This window comes from Salmo trutta, chromosome 27 (genome assembly GCF_901001165.1).
Source record: "Salmo trutta chromosome 27, fSalTru1.1, whole genome shotgun sequence".
NCBI lineage: Eukaryota > Metazoa > Chordata > Actinopteri > Salmoniformes > Salmonidae > Salmo > Salmo trutta.
Genome location: NC_042983.1, coordinates 5,585,899 through 5,601,902, shown reverse-complemented (window position 1 = coordinate 5,601,902; position 16,004 = coordinate 5,585,899). Strand labels below are relative to the sequence as shown.

Here is a 16,004-nt window from a genome sequence, read left to right as displayed (position 1 = left end):
TTTCTGGTGTCGTTAGCTAGCTTTCCAGTTAGCTAGACGCGAGATGGGAGCTAGCAATATTACCATGTTGCAGCTAGTAATGCTGGTGTGATTAGCTTGCCTTACGGTGAGCTAGCCAGGTTAGCTTAAGCCTTGCGGCGAAAGCTAGTCCTTTGTTAGCGTGGTTAGCTGGCCTTGCAGCTAGCTAGCCAGGTAAGCTAAAGCATTGCAGCGAGGGCTAACCAAGTTTCGATTGCTAGCCATGTGACTTTAGCTACAACAGGGACTGATGAGTAGAAAATGAATTCTACTCAAAGCAAAATCTTCCTTTCAGTCAGTACTCAACACTATCGACAGGAGCGGAGGTCCTACGTTCGGCAGCTTTAACCTCACGGTTCGCCTGAGAACAGTTCAATAGGAAGACAGGAATCTAGTCGTGCTGAGGAGAGCTTCTTGTGAACGCAGTGACTTCCGCAAGGAAGAGAGGCCAGAATGATCAGTTGGCGGGCAAGTGGCTCCCTTTATTGAGGAGAAGAGCTCACCTCATTTGCCACTCGACCCATGTCTCCAACAGAAGCTGTGTGATTGCATACTTCAAGCTTTTGACCCACCCTGAGGTGTATCCCATAAGTGACACATCGAAATGAGTATTAGAAATAAAATCCAACAAGCATTTTTTTGTAAAATTTTGGGAATAATTAGAATCTACCTGGGTAGGGTGTGAGTATGTGGTGCAGCATACCCTGAGGAGCTGATGATCTGTTTGCTCTCTCTGTAGGCTGGTGTGTGTGTGTGTGTGTGTGTGTGGTAACCTGTGTGTGTTCTCTCCCTGCAGGGTGGATAACTTTGGGTTGGGTCTGCTCCTACAGACCAAACAAATCAAGAGGATGATCTCCTCCTATGTGGGAGAGAACATCGAGTTTGAGAGACAATACCTGTCTGGGGAGCTGGAGGTGGAGCTAACGCCACAGGTGACACGCACGCACGCACATACCTCCTTGCTTCACTAGGTTATCCATTCGAGTTATTTGAGTTCATATACATTTGTTGTGGAGGCTTGGAATGTCCAGGTTCAGTGATTTTTTTGAGTAATGATCCAATTGATGACCCTGACCTCTCTCCCCCAGGGTACCCTAGCAGAGAGGATCAGAGCTGGGGGTGCGGGTGTTCCTGCCTTCTTCACGGCTACAGGCTACGGTACCCTCATCCAGGAGGGTGGCTCCCCCATCAAATACAACAAGGACGGAACTATCGCCATCGCCAGTGAACAGAGAGAGGTCAGACCCCAGCCTCTACCACCATGTGGTTTCTAGCACCACATTCACCACATCGTGACACAAAGACACATCTAATGTTATTGCATCAAATTGTTTTTCTCACCACTTGTCTGTTTTCATCACACAATCTGCCTATACTGACATGGCGCACTAGCCTCTGTAACCATACTCAAAATGCTGTCATATCCAGCAGTTTTCTAGTCCGTCTCTTGAGCTGCTTGCTGTGTTGTTGTTTGGCAGGTGCGGGAGTTTAATGGAAGGCACTACATCCTGGAGAAGGCCATCACTGGAGACTTTGCTCTGATCAAGGCCTGGAAGGCCGACAAGGCCGGGAACGTAATCTTCAGGTAGCTACCGATACATTCACTCACTCTAACATGTCTGTCAATCACTTATTTTGGGGATAAAGGTTACCTGATATCAGGGCAAGCTACTTCCTCCTACCCTTGAATCCTTGCACAAAGCATAGGCGCTTATTTACCCCTTAAGTCTGCTGTCACTAAGACTGTAATGCTGTTGAAGAGACGAGGTGCATCATGATTTCAAAAAAGCCATCAGCGTAGTATTGAGTAAATGTACATTATGTAATACATATCCATTTGACACTAAATATTTACCCAAGCCACTGTGATTTAGGCCACTGCTTGTCCCAGGACAGGTTTAACCCTTTCTAATCACCTAGTGATGTTTCCACAATAAGCAAAACTCCGGGCCTGCAGGTCGCTCTGTGCCATATGGATTGCTGGTAGGATATTAACTTTTAGGCTCAGTGACTGAATTAAGATGTTGACACTACACAGTTTAAAGAGACTGAACGTTCTCCAGAAAAGCTGTAGAAAATTGAAATTACGTCTGACTTAAAGGACTTCTCTTCTTAGTTCCCTTGTCTGTCAGTATGTGAGAAGAACATTCTCTCGGTCCACATAAAAACAGGCCCGTATTGTTTTTTGACCCTGAATATTTACTCTCCTGTACACTGAAAATAAGTGATAGTAAATGCAATTCAATTGGTCACCACAAGAGCGCAGTATCTACTTTGCAATAAACAATCCCCTTTTGATTTCACAGGCAAAAACAGGCAAAGTTGAAATGACTGTTGCACGGTTCATGATTGCTCTATGTTGATGCTGTAACTCATGTTATAAAACCTTCCCTGTCGCGCCGGGCCGAACAACACCATTTACCTGTGATTGTGTTCATGATACTGCACTGCCTGTTATGCCTTAACGCTTAATTGACTTATTGTACTTCCATTCCATTACTTCTCTGTGCCTGCTTTCTGGTATTGCTCCCTTGTTGCCTCCCTCATGAATGCTTGTTAGCTAATGTCATCTCTTTCTCGCTCTCTCTTTCTTTCTCTCTCCATGTAGGAAAACAGCCAGGAACTTCAACCAGCCCATGTGCAAGGCAGCCAAAGTCACCATTGTAGAGGTATGAGCCATGTCCCTGCACCCCAGCCCCCTACCCCCTTACATGTCTATGGCACTGTTCTGCTGTCTTCACCTGTTGTTCATCATTTTCGGATTTGTGACACAGACATTTTTATTTTTATTTTATTTCACCATTATTTAACCAGGTAGGCAAGTTGAGAACAAGTTCTCATTTACAATTGCGACCTGGCCAAGATAAAGCAAAGCAGTTTGACACATACAACAACACAGAGTTACACATGGAGTAAAACAAACATACAGTAGAAAAATAAGTCTATATACAATGTGAGCAAATGAGGTGAGATAAGGGAGGTAAAGGCAAAAAAAGGCCATGTGGCGAAGTACATACAATATAGCAAGTAAATCACTGGAATGGTAGATTTGCAGTGGAAGAAAGTGCAAAGTAGAAATATAAATAATGGGGTGCAAAGGAGCAAAATAAATAAATACAGTAGGGGATGAGGTAGTTGTTTGGGCTAAATTATAGATGTGCTATGTACAGGTGCAGTGATCTGTGAGCTGCTCTGACAGCTGGTGCTTAAAGCTAGTGAGGGAGATAAGTGTTTCCAGTTTCAGAGATTTTTGTAGTTCGTTCCATTCAGAGAACTGGAAGTAGAGGCGGCCGAAGGAGGAATTGGCTTTGGGGGTGACCAGTGAGATATACCTGCTGCAGCGCGTGCTACAGGTGGGTGCTGCTATGGTGACCAGCGAGCTGAGATAAGGGGGGACTTTACCTAGCAGGGTCTTGTAGATGACCTGGAGCCAGTGGGCTTGGCGACTAGTATGAAGCGAAGGCCAGCCAACGAGAGCGTACAGCGCACATTAAGAAATCAGTCATATGATTTCAGCTGTGTCTGACTAGAGCATGGGTAATGGTTGTTTAATAGCTGCGTTATAATGTAATAGCTGTTTTATATCAAATAAGAATGTGTTCTTAACTGACTTGCCTAGTTATATAAAGGTTAAATAAAACATTTTAAATAAATATCTGGCCCTTTCAGTAGGATGGCCTGATTGAAAGTCTAGATTCTACAAGTTGGCTCAGTCTTCTGGTATTATGTCAACAGCAAGGTACTCGACATAAAGAGTCTGAATACATGAGTTGGGGGTCACAGAATGTTGTATGGTCCAGTGTTCCCACATGGTGGCTTTCAGCCAGTCCTTCTGCGGTCACGGCTAAAAACTGAGTTGTCCTGAGAAACACTTTGTTGGTCAAAAACCTTTAGGTGGGGCATAGTGCAAAAACGTTTAGTAATACTCCTCTAGTAGTCTGGCCTCTCTCTCCATTAGTATGATACAGACTGGGCTGGGGCTTTGTGTGGTTACGTTACTGTTCTTTCGTTTCTCAAATTCAATGTCACATGGTTAATCCTAAAAATTGGTATTAAAATGATACAAATCTGAAAGTTCAAATTCCACTAATGCCAAGCACCAGCCTCTGCCATATGGACACATTGATACACTGTGATCCATTGGAGGCTAAAGAAATGAGCGCATGGAACTCAGGGATAGCATAGGCCAATGCAGCAGTAGGCCTATAACGTCCATCATCAACTAAGTAAAATGAATAGGCCAAAAGCCGACAAATTAAAAACAGTAGAAAATATCCTCATGAAAAATCAGGTTCTTTCAATATCATTCACCTCTCTACTCCACCTGTCTGCCTCCCTTTCTATCTGTCTTGACTTGAGCCATCGCTAGTGAAGTGCAACATTGATTTAATACAATCAACTGGATCTGGCCTGAAGCTGTTCCTAGTTAACTTGCAACATTGTATCAATAGTCTATTCTGGACCCTCAGAGTTTCCAGCAACAGTGAGCTCAGGGACAGACAGCTGTTTATGCCTAAGGGAAAAATGTTCAGGTATTTTATGACATTTCCACTGGATATATGGGATCATCAGATCATGATATTTTGCTCTTTCACGCTGAGGCTTGGTGATTATTGAGGCCTGGATAGTGTTGGAAATATTTTTTTATGTGAGGAACTATTATCATTTAAATGGATGTTAAAAACAGACTTTGTTGACTTACTGTGTGAGGTGAAGAAAAAATTAGTGTGGAGGTGGTGAGTTAAGACAATCCAGCAGGTCAGGTATTTCTATGCATGCTCTCTCAACATTATTAGCACAGAGAAACCAGACACATGCTTATTGCTCACATGGAACCCTCCAAACAAAAGACGATGAAATAAATGACAACTCGTAAATGATGGTTATGAAATAAACCAAATCTTGTTTCTCACAAGTGTAGCAGGTTGTGAACTAGCAGGTTGTGAACCCGAGAATGAGAACAGTAAATTACTATAGCCTAATTAATACAGGCATTAACAAATGAATGTAGGCCTACTGGTGACATATGTAATGGGGAATTGATAAAAATAAACTGTCCAAAGGCAAACAATTCTCATAATGAAACAATGAATTTGCAAGAACTGGCGGGAGACAGCTGAGTGCATTCTGGAGAGCTGAGTGCATGTATTCTGTAGAGAGACGAGCCATATCTTAGCAACACCCCCCCCCCCCCTTCTTCATCTTGTCTCAACATTTTAAAATATACTCATGACACATTATCTTTACACATCTTTTAGATGCTTTTCACTGACAGCCGCAACTCAATTATGAGCTAGGCTAATTGCCAAATGGGCTTCCCAAATAGGCATAGGCCTACGTGTTTGTTAGGCCTAAGTCATGCTCTCTAGTGAAGTATTTTGAATTATTTTATTTAGACAGGTATAATTATATCATTTTAGGAAAAACCTCAACTTACTTTTGTGGAAGCCAGCAACTGAACAGTGCACTGTGCACACGCCAACTTTACTTTCCAATTCGCAAATGGCTGCATAAAACCAGAGATCTATATACATTACCAGTCAAACGTTTGGACACACCTACTCATTCCAGGGTTTTTCTTTATTTTTACTATTTTCTACATTGTAGAGTAATAGTGAAGATATCAAAACTATGAAATAACACATATGGAATCATGTTGTAACCAAAAAAGTGTTAAACAAATCAAAATATATTTCAGATTCTTCAAAGTAGTCTCTCTTTGCCTTGATGACAGCTTTGCACACTCTTGGCATTCTCTCAACCAGCTTCATGAGGTAGTCACCTGGAATGCATTTCAATTAACAGGTGGGCCTTGTTAAAGTTAATTTGTGGAATTTATTTCCTTCTTAATGCATTTCAGCTAATCAGTTGTGTTGTGACAAGGTAGGGGTGGTATACAGAAGATAGCCCTATTTGGTAAAATACCAAGTCCATATTATGGCAAGAACAGCTGAAATAAGCAAAGAGAAACGACAGTCCATCATTTCTTTAAGACATGAAGGTCAATCAATGCGGAAAATGTCAAGAACTTTGAACGTTTCTTCAAGTGCAGTCACAAAAACCATCAAGCGCTATGATGAAACTGGCTCTCATGAGGACCGCCACAGGAAGACCCAGAGTTACCTCTGCTGCAGAGCACAAGTTCATTAGAGTTACCAGCCTCAGAAATTGCATCCCAAAGAAATGCTTCATAGAGTTCAAGTAACGGACACATCTCAACATCAAATGTTCAGACTGTGTGAATCAGGCCTTCATAGTCTAATTGCTAAAAAGAAGCATGGAGGTGTGATGTGTGGGGGTTATTTGCTGGTGACACTGTCAGTGATTTTTTTAGAGTTCAAGGCACACTTAACCAGCATGGCTACCACAGCATTCTGCAGCGATACGCCATCCCATCTGGTTTGTGCTTAGTGGGACCATCATTTGTTTTTCAACAGGACAATGCCCCGATACATCTCCAGGCTGTGTAAGGGCAATTCGCCCAAGCTGGAGAGTGATGGCGTGCTCCATCAGATGACCTGGCCTCCACAATCACCCAACCTCAACCCAATTGAAATGGTTTGGGATGAGTTGGACCGCAGAGTGAAGGAAAAGCAGCTAGCAAGTGCTCAGCATATGTGGGAACTCTTCAAGATTGTTGGAAAAGTATTCCAGGTGAAGCTGGTTGAGAGAATGCCAAGAGTGAAAAGCTGTCATCAAGGCAAAGGGTGGCTACTTTGAAGAATCTGAAATATAAAATGTATTTTGATTTGTTCAACACTTTTTTTTTTGGTTACTACATGATTCCATATGTGTTATTTCATAGTTTTGATGTCTTCACTATTATTCTCAACATAGAAAATAGTAAAAATAAAGAAAAACCCTTAAATGAGTAGGTGTGTTCAAACTTTTGACTGGTAATGTGTAATGATGAGATGCTCATGTCTCCGCCCTAATGGAGGTCATTGTCCCAAAGGTGGGAAGGCAGGCAAAAGCTTAGGTCTGCATATTAAGCCCATAGAAACCCGTTGGGCTTATTCTGGACATATTTAGGTGAGAGTGAGCCCTCTCGTGTCGCCTCTTCCTCTCTGCTGAAACAATCTCACCGTAAAAAGCATCCGAGTGAGCGAAACAGTGCCCCTCTGTCTCACTATATGTAGCCCATGTATCGAATGCTGTCTGGCTAAAAAGAGTATGATATGCTATACTCTTTTTGTCCAGACAGCATCAGATTCATGGGCTACATATAGTGAGACAGAGGGGCGCTGTTTCGCTCACTCGAATGCTTAATCTGAGATTGATGGGTCTTTCTGTTGGCGTGTGTCCCGGTCAAATAAATTATCAATATTTTATTTGGATGTGCAAGGAAGTACGGTAGGGCAGGCCAGGCCCCATAATGCCTGCCCATAACGCCGGTCCTGTCTCTGGGTCATGTATAGCAGTAAGCTCTGATAACATTGATCAACCCCCAGCCTGGCTATAAACTTGCTGTCACCCCCGTCTCCAAACTTACGATGGCTGACATGAATCCCCTGCCCCACACCTTGGGCTCGCTGGTGATATAAACCGTCTTAGTCATAAAATTGAGAAGAAAGTCTGTTGGAATAGCTGGGTGCTCTGGGCTAGATTTATGAGCTGGGAGAGAGAAGCGCTTTCCTATATTTCATTAGACATTTTTAATGTACTTCTCTTTTTCAATTAAGCCAAGGCAGACATTAAGGAGATTTATCATGCTATAGAGTGCAGTGAGCTGGAGAGCTGTCTCTATTCAATGCAAGCAGCATATTTTCGAAGTTAAGGAGGTAAAAGAGGTATTAGCAAGGTCAATGAGGCCAGTCCAGTGAAATGCTGAAACTACTGTCTGTATACAAGTACATTTTACAATGGTTTATTACACCAGGTACTCAAAGTCCTTTAGGCTACATTGTATGGAGGGAAACTCCCTTCATTCACTACACAAGTATAGCACTCACATGGCTTATATATATATATATATGTATGCATGTATGCATGTATGCATGCATGCATGCATGCATGCATGTATATGTAGCGGGTTTCTTATGCACCACAGGAGAACCCAGAATTGAAGAGCGACACCACGGCTGTCTTTAAGGCTTTTATGTTGATCTGCTGCAATAGTATTATGAAAAGACAGGACAGGAACACATCAGTCTCAAATGCAACGCCTGACAAGTTGTTCTTTCTCTCTCAGTGTTTTCTCAGACTCTCACAATCACACTCATACATAAAGCCATAATGTATAGTATAAAATAATAACCAGTCCTTAATACAAAGAATGTATAATCTTAATTCTTAGACAATAGAACCATACCTGCAATAGTATTATGAAAAGACAGGACAGGAACACATCAGTCTCCAATGCAACGCCTGACAAGTTGTTCTACACAGGAGCATGAAGAAAGGTAAAACACATATCCTGTCTCACATCCCCAATACATTGCTAGGTACTTTCAGTGTTGATAGTAGCAAAATACAACAACTCATGTACAAAACCACTGCAACACAAACAAGTTACAACGTAAAATCGCCTTAGAGGGCAAAAACTACATCCCCCATAATGCACCACCATCACTAGTCGGCTGCTCAGCTAGCCTTCTGCATCACAGAAAGTCATGCTAGCTAGCAACACTTTTAGCACTCTGTAACTATATTAATAACAACAATAAAACTCTGGTAGTTACGTGTTTCGATAGTCTCACATCCCCTTATAACAATATCTACAGCATTAACCTTGGGACATTTTATTTATTTCACGTTACGGACTTCTACAAAGGAGTAATCTGCAACCCGTACCTTTCTCTCTCAGTGTTTTCTCAGACTGAGGAGAGCGGGAGCTAAGGGTAGTACCAGGGTGTTAGTAGGTGACGTAAGCACCCAGATAAAATAAAATACATTTAATGAAACAAAACCTGAAGATGTTAACATCATTCAGCTACTGTAGCTGCCTACCTAACATCAACAGGCATCACCAGTAGCGCAACAATTAAAATTAGAAACCAAAAGTAAAGTTCCTGGCGATCTGACTCCCCCCTTCTGTCTGAACTTGGAATATTCCTGTTCGCGGGCTTTGGCCACTGACCCTCAACCTGATTGTTCTGTTCTGCGTTGTGTACTATTCTAATAATTTGAAGTTAGCTGGAATAACCATTTTAACTCTACTACACTCACCCCTTCTTGATTTCAGCAAACTTTAAGACATAAGGTAAGACTTCTTCCTCCACAGGGGTAACCTTGACCAAGAGTCGTCCAGAAGGACAGCAAAGAGACTTTGCCAGGTAGAAATATGCCCATATACATACAACCTATGACCCCCTAATAAAGTATTTCTCATTTCCTTAATCTATCCTCTGGCTTCTGTGTCACTGGGGTACTGTCACTTCAACAAAAGTTGATAAGGCTTGGATCAGGGCGGCTAGATGCTCTCTTTTGTCCGGCTCAGCAATCACTTGACTCATTGACTCTAAAAGTCTTCTGACAGGCTTCACAACTCTTCCAGTTCGAGTTCTCAAAGTGCCTTCACTTGGTCTCAGGACTGTATCAGTGAGCTCAGATGTCTGGCTGTTTCTGCGCTCTACCTCTCTCTGGTTACTCATTCTCTTCTTAGTAGATCTTATGCATACAGAGCCGCTGACTGATGCACTTCTACTGCTGATGCCATCTAGACTGCTCACTGACGTTGCTTCTCTACTTGTGTCATCTTCAGAAGGATCACTTGAATCATCACCAGGCATCATTGAGGAGCTTCCTGTGCTTGATTTAGCTGCTTGTCCTGAGATCATGTCCTTCGCTGGGCTTTGAGGAGCAGCTTCTCTCATGTTCACGCCATCTTCCGGTCCCGAAGATTTTTGACCTTCAGCTTCCGTGGGCCCCTCAGGGTTCTGGCCCTCGAGAATCCAGACAGCAGTCCTTCGATCCTCTGAAACCTCATCCACATCGAATACCGGTCTTTCGTCACCGCTGTCTGCGTTTATGTCCTCCTCTGAAGCAGTAGAGGCTACTGTGGACATCTCGTCTGTCTGTCCCACCGGCAGGAAGTTCACTGGCAGTATGAAGTTTCGATGAACTACTTTACTCTTCTTGGTAGTAGGATCTTCGACTCTGTAGATGTGCACAGACGGGTCTTTCCATGTGATCACATAGACTGTTGAATCCCACAAGTCGGGAAGTTTACCTTTTCCTCTTTCCTTTCGGTTTGCCAAGAGAACTCGGTCCCCAATCTCCAGGGCAGTACCCTTCACTCTCTTGTTATACTGCCTTGCTTGCTTTTTCTGAGCTTCAGTGGTGTTGGCCTGAGCGATCCTGACAGCCTCTCGCAGGTCCTTTTGGAACGAGTCAACATACTCGTCATGAGTCAACACGTCTTCGTTTTTCAGGGTACTTCCAAACATGATGTCCACTGGCAGCCGTGGAATTCGGCCGAACATCAGGAAGAACGGTGCGAATCCTGTCGTTTCGTGTGTGGTACAGTTGTACGAGACGGTGAGCGTCTGTATCATCTGGGGCCATCTTTCTTTTGCTCTCGCTGGCAATGATCTGACCATGTTTCCGAGCGTGCGGTTGAATCTTTCCGTCTGACCGTTGCCCATAGGATGATATGGAGTGGTATGGGACTTTTTGACTCCTGAGACTTGTAGCAATTCTGCGATTAAGTGACTCTCAAAGTTTGCTCCTTTGTCAGAGTGTATCCGCTGGGGAAACCCATAGACACAGAAGAACTGGTTCCATAACTTCTGGGCAACCACCTTTGCTGTCTGGTTCGGGCAAGGAAACGCATGTGCCAGCTTCGTAAAATGATCTGTGATGACGAGTACATCAACGCTCTCTCCATCCCTTCCTTCTGCTGACCAGAAGTCTATGCACACCAGTTCCAACGCTGTGCTGGTCTGAATAGATTCCAACGGTGCCCTAGCCTCTGGCTCCATTGTCTTGCCAACCACACAACGCTTACAGTAGGAGACATACTTCTTCACTTCCCCTTCCATTCCAGTCCAGAAGAACCTTTGACGTACCAAATGGAGTGTTCTAGTCTGGCCTTGGTGGCCGGCTTCATCATGGGTTCCCCTCAGAACGATGGCTTTAAGGGAGTCTGGCACCACCAGCTGGTACCTCTTCTTGACAACTCTGTCCTTAGATCTTCGGTAGAGGATCTCATCCTTGATTTTGAGTTTATCCCAATGCTTCAGCATTCTCAACACTTGGGCAGTCTCATGAGCCCTCTCTCTCCGCGAAGGTCTCCTCCTCCTCTCAACAAAGTACGCCACTCGGGCCAGCACCTGATCCGCCTTCTGTTTTCTCCGTATCACATCAGGAGAAAGGACTGGAAGAGTAGCCACTCCCCCTTCATGCTGAAGGATGCTGGCAGAATACTGGGCTAATTGGAATTTGCGCACTGGCACACTCGCATCCCACTCCAGACAGGATTCCAAAACTGCTTTCACTCCTTCAGAAGAGACTTGAGCCAGGATCTCACCACCTTGGATATTGATTGACAGTTTGAATGCGTCCTGGATGGACTCTGAAGTCACATACTCTGGGAACTCACTTGCCTTCCTAGCTCCAACGAACGGCTGTCGACTAAGCAGGTCTGCTGGGACATTCTGGGGCCCGGGGATGTACTTCAAGTCAAAGTCGAAGGGGGCCAGTTTAGAGACCCACCGCTGCTCACAGGCATCTAGCTTTGGTTTCGTCATTATATATGTCAGGGGGTTGTTATCTGTTAGGACTGTGAATCTATTCCCCTTCAGCCAATGGGTGAACTTATCACACACAGCCCACTTAAGAGCGAAGAACTCTAATCTGTGTGCTGGGTAACGGGACTGGGACCTCGACAGAGTCTTGCTTGCAAAAGCTACTGGTCTGGGTCTACTCTCACCCTCAAATGTCTGGCTAAGTACTGCACCTAAGCCATCCATTGATGCATCTGTTGATAGGAGAAATGGTCTGTTAAAGTCTGGGTGAGCCAGCACGGCTTTTTGGGAGACAGCAGCTTTTAGCTTCTCCAGCGCCTCCCCACATTCAGAAGTCCAGTCTTCAGGTTTCAGACGTTTATGGGCCGTGCCATGAGGTTTTCCTTTTTCTCCTTTCCGCTTACTTTTCTGTCCTGCAATCAGACGAAACAGTGGTTTGGCTAAACTCGCAATGAAGTGGGAATAATAGTTTGCCATACCAAGAAATGATCTGACCTTGGTGGGTGAAGGTGTTTTCCCATCATTTTCCATCAGGTCAGCTGCTGTGATGTCGTTGATTGCAGACACTTTTCCCGGGTCGGTTGCAATGCCCTCTGCCGTGACGATATGGCCTAAAAACTTGACAGATTTTCTGAGGAGGTAACATTTTTTTGCGCTAGCTTCAGGTTGTGTTCCTTAAGGCGGGAGAACACCATTTCGAGACGGTCCAGGGCTTCCTGCTCAGTCTTCCCGAAAACCAGGAGATCATCCAAGTAGCACAGGAGGGACAAGTAGTTCTGGTCGCCGAAGATCGAGGTCATCATTCTGGCGAATGTTGCTGGGCTGTTACATAACCCCTGAGCCATTCTGTTGTACTCAAATAAACCCGTGGGTGTTGTGCACGCTGTGTACTTGCGGTCATCTTCATGTATGGGGATGTTGTAGAATCCCGAAGTCAAATCCATAGTACTGAAGAAGCAGTTCCCCCCCAAAGCAGCGAGAGCATCGGCTTGATGGGGCAATGGGTATGCATCTTTCTCTGTCCTCTGGTTCAACCATCTGAAATCAGTGCAAATTCTCAACTCTCCTGACGGCTTCCAAACCAGGACAAGGGGGGAGGCCCACTCACTACTGGACTTTCGGATGATGCCCCGCTCCTCCATTTCCTCCAGCGTCTGTCTCAGTTTCTGGTAGTCGGATGGAGAGACCCTCCTGTACGGCAGCCGGAAAGGCTTTTCATCTTTGAGTCGGATACGGTGGATGACGTTCTTCGCTTCTCCACAGTCAAGTCGGTCCCTGGAGAAGATGCCTTCATACTGAGCAATAAGGTCCACTAGTTTTCCTTTCCACATGTCAGACACTTCACAGGACTCTATGTCAACTTCTTTTAAGCCCAACTCTTCCAACTTTTGTAGATACTCCTTCTTTGCCCTTTTCCCACTAACTGAACATTCTTCCCCAGCTTGGGTGACATTCTGAAGGGCAGACTGGACCTTACTGGGGTTCTCAGCATGGCTGGCATAGAGCTCTAGGTCTTCTAGGGCTAGGCATGGGTGCACATCGGCCAACTTGGTGTTACGGCGGAGAATAATAGGGTGGTCCAACATGTTGATCACTTTCATGGGGACCCACTTGTCACCCCTCAAAGGACATACAGTGCGTCCTACTAGGACATTTCTTGGTGCAGATCGTGCTGTAGTGGCCTCTATGACTACAGTACTACCGACTGATAGCGGCACCTTTTCTTTCAGTTTTCCCCAGACCAAATGTTCATGTTGAGGCATGAGAGTCACACTCTGCTTGAGCATTACAGTTCCCACTTTGTCTGGTATTTTGTCACCGTGCCAACGGTTCACGTTGGCTAGCATGCTGAGTAAAAGTCCATGTGAATCTCCTTTGGCAGGTTTGGAGAGGCTGTCCCAATACCACTTTGTTTTCTTAACCTGTTGCATTATGTGTTTTATGGCGTTCGATCCAACTATCATGTCATCTGTCTGTCCAGGTACAACTAAAACAGACACTGCCATCTTGCAATCTAAAAGATCAATGTTCAAGTCATATTCATACTTAGGCTGTGCCTGGTTGCCCCCACAGCCTAGAAGAACTACTTGAGTTGGCTTTCTAGACTCTGGTTTTATCACATTATATCTCAGAAGTGTGTCTTCAGCTGACTCACTTAACGTGCAGGTCATAGACCCACTATCGATCAGAGCTTGAAGTTCTACAATTTCTTGCACCATTACTGGAACATAGAAAAGACTGTCATTACTCTCTATTTTTGGATAAATCACCTCAGTTTTCATTGTGTTTCCAGTCCTTATATCTGTAGTGTTCTGTGGAGGTGTAACATGTTCGCCCACACCGCCCCCCTCTTGGCGTGAGCATGTTAGTTTAAAGCGGGGCCAGGGGGAGCCTCGGCAGTTGCCTCTCCAACTTGTTTTCTTGCTGGACATTCAAAGCCTCTGTGGCCTGTCCTGTGACACTTGAAACATAACCCCTCCTTAAAGCAGTGCGACTGAGTTGAATGGTCTGAGGCCTTACAAGTTCTACAGGGACCAGCAGCAGTATTAGTTTGTGGCGTTCTGGCTGAAGTTCTCCTTTGATTTTGTTCCTGGGTTGACAGGAGCTTTTCCAGGAGAGAAATCACTTTGTTCAATGGAGCCTGATCACTGTTAGTGGGTGTGGCTGAATTATTTTGACCGACTGCTTGTTGTTGAGTCATACACCAAGCGTCGGGGGTCATCACAACTTCTACCTTGGCAGTACTTTGCGCCCTGTGTCTGGCTGATTGTTTGTCTCGGTGATGGCTGTCAATCATTGCCTGCAAATCTCCAACGGTCCAATTTTCAATAGGCCTGCACCTAAGAGCGGCATGTAGTGCCGGATTCGGGCAGTGCTTAACAAACATCATGGTCACCTCGTGACCTGGATCATCCACTCTTTTTCCCTGTCTTTGCAAGCACTCATTGGCAAGGTCAATTGCTTTGTTCAGTCTAACCCAATAATCCAAGCAGCTCTCTGACTGTCTTGGTAAGGTTTCATAGAAGTATCCTAATGGGATTGTTGATGAGATTGCCTCTCCAAAGTGCTGCCTCAAGATATTGTATATGGCTTCAGGATCTCTGCTTATGTTAACAAGAGGGTTTCCACGGAGCCCAATTCTGACTATGTCTTTAGCCCGCCCCATTAGTCTGTCCTGTATTTCTTGCCCCTGTTCTGATATACTGCATCCCTTCTTTTTCAAGTAAGCTTGCATAAGTTCTTGCCATTCAGTCACTGTGCACCGGTCTGTGCTATCACCCCGGAAGTGGGGTGGTTCTCTGACGTCTGACTTCAGAATTAGGTTGACCTTTGACCAATCAGGTATTTCTACTATTGGTTGGGGAGGGGAAGTGCTTGGACCAGCCCCTGCTAGACTAGCGGCAACTTGATTACCTATTTCACTGCCCAGTTGTTTGACTAACTCTGCTAGGGCTTGCAATTGGGTTCGGTTTTCATTTTCACCCCCTATGGCCTTCTGGGACTCTTCACTGTCATCGTTGCCTGGTTGGCTACTGCTAACATGCTCTGGTTGGCTACTACTGACACTTGGCACTCTAGTGTCGACTGCTGGGTATCTAAGAGGACTGGCTCTAGCACTATGTTCCCCCATACTGGCCAACTGAGCCCCCCGCCCCACCCCAGTGGCCATACCTTGTGAACCTCTCACAGTAACACCAACCGGAGTAACATGTACATTGTTATCACCAACACCTGATATGTCTTCTCTCTCCTGTTCTGTAATCTCACACAACTGAGGCATATGCAACATATTGTCCAAAGTTCACCTTGCCCTCAAATGTTTTAAACGTGTGATGTCGATCCAGTTCTGTGTAGGAGTCCCCCGGCGATCTGCTGCAGCTGATCTGTTGATCCGGGTCACGGCACCAATCTGTAGCGGGTTTCTTATGCACCACAGGAGAACCCAGAATTGAAGAGCGACACCACGGCTGTCTTTAAGGCTTTTATGTTGATCTGCTGCAATAGTATTATGAAAAGACAGGACAGGAACACATCAGTCTCCAATGCAACGCCTGACAAGTTGTTCTTTCTCTCTCAGTGTTTTCTCAGACTCTCACAATCACACTCATACATAAAGCCATAATGTATAGTATAAAATAATAACCAGTCCTTAATACAAAGAATGTATAATCTTAATTCTTAGACAATAGAACCATACCTGCAATAGTATTATGAAAAGACAGGACAGGAACACATCAGTCTCCAATGCAACGCCTGACAAGTTGTTCTACACAGGAGCATGAAGAAAGGTAAAACACA

General features: G+C 44.7%; 1 protein-coding gene and 1 long non-coding RNA gene across 3 annotated transcripts in view; one reads left to right on the top strand and one right to left on the bottom strand.

Moving 5' to 3' along the window:
* oxct1a (3-oxoacid CoA transferase 1a) overlaps positions 1 to 16,004 on the top strand; it is a 132,329-nt gene that overhangs the window by 27,957 nt on the left and 88,368 nt on the right. For both annotated transcript variants that reach the window (XM_029716417.1, XM_029716418.1), the window contains exons 4-7: positions 815 to 950; positions 1,107 to 1,256; positions 1,497 to 1,603; positions 2,627 to 2,687. In XM_029716417.1, the coding sequence (XP_029572277.1) occupies positions 815 to 950; positions 1,107 to 1,256; positions 1,497 to 1,603; positions 2,627 to 2,687 (454 nt within the window). The remainder of the gene's footprint in view (positions 1 to 814; positions 951 to 1,106; positions 1,257 to 1,496; positions 1,604 to 2,626; positions 2,688 to 16,004) is intronic.
* LOC115164181 (uncharacterized) lies at positions 14,419 to 15,661 on the bottom strand. Its single transcript, XR_003869886.1, has 2 exons — positions 15,512 to 15,661; positions 14,419 to 14,545 (listed from the first exon to the last, which is right to left on the bottom strand). It is a non-coding gene; the product is annotated as an uncharacterized LOC115164181 (long non-coding RNA).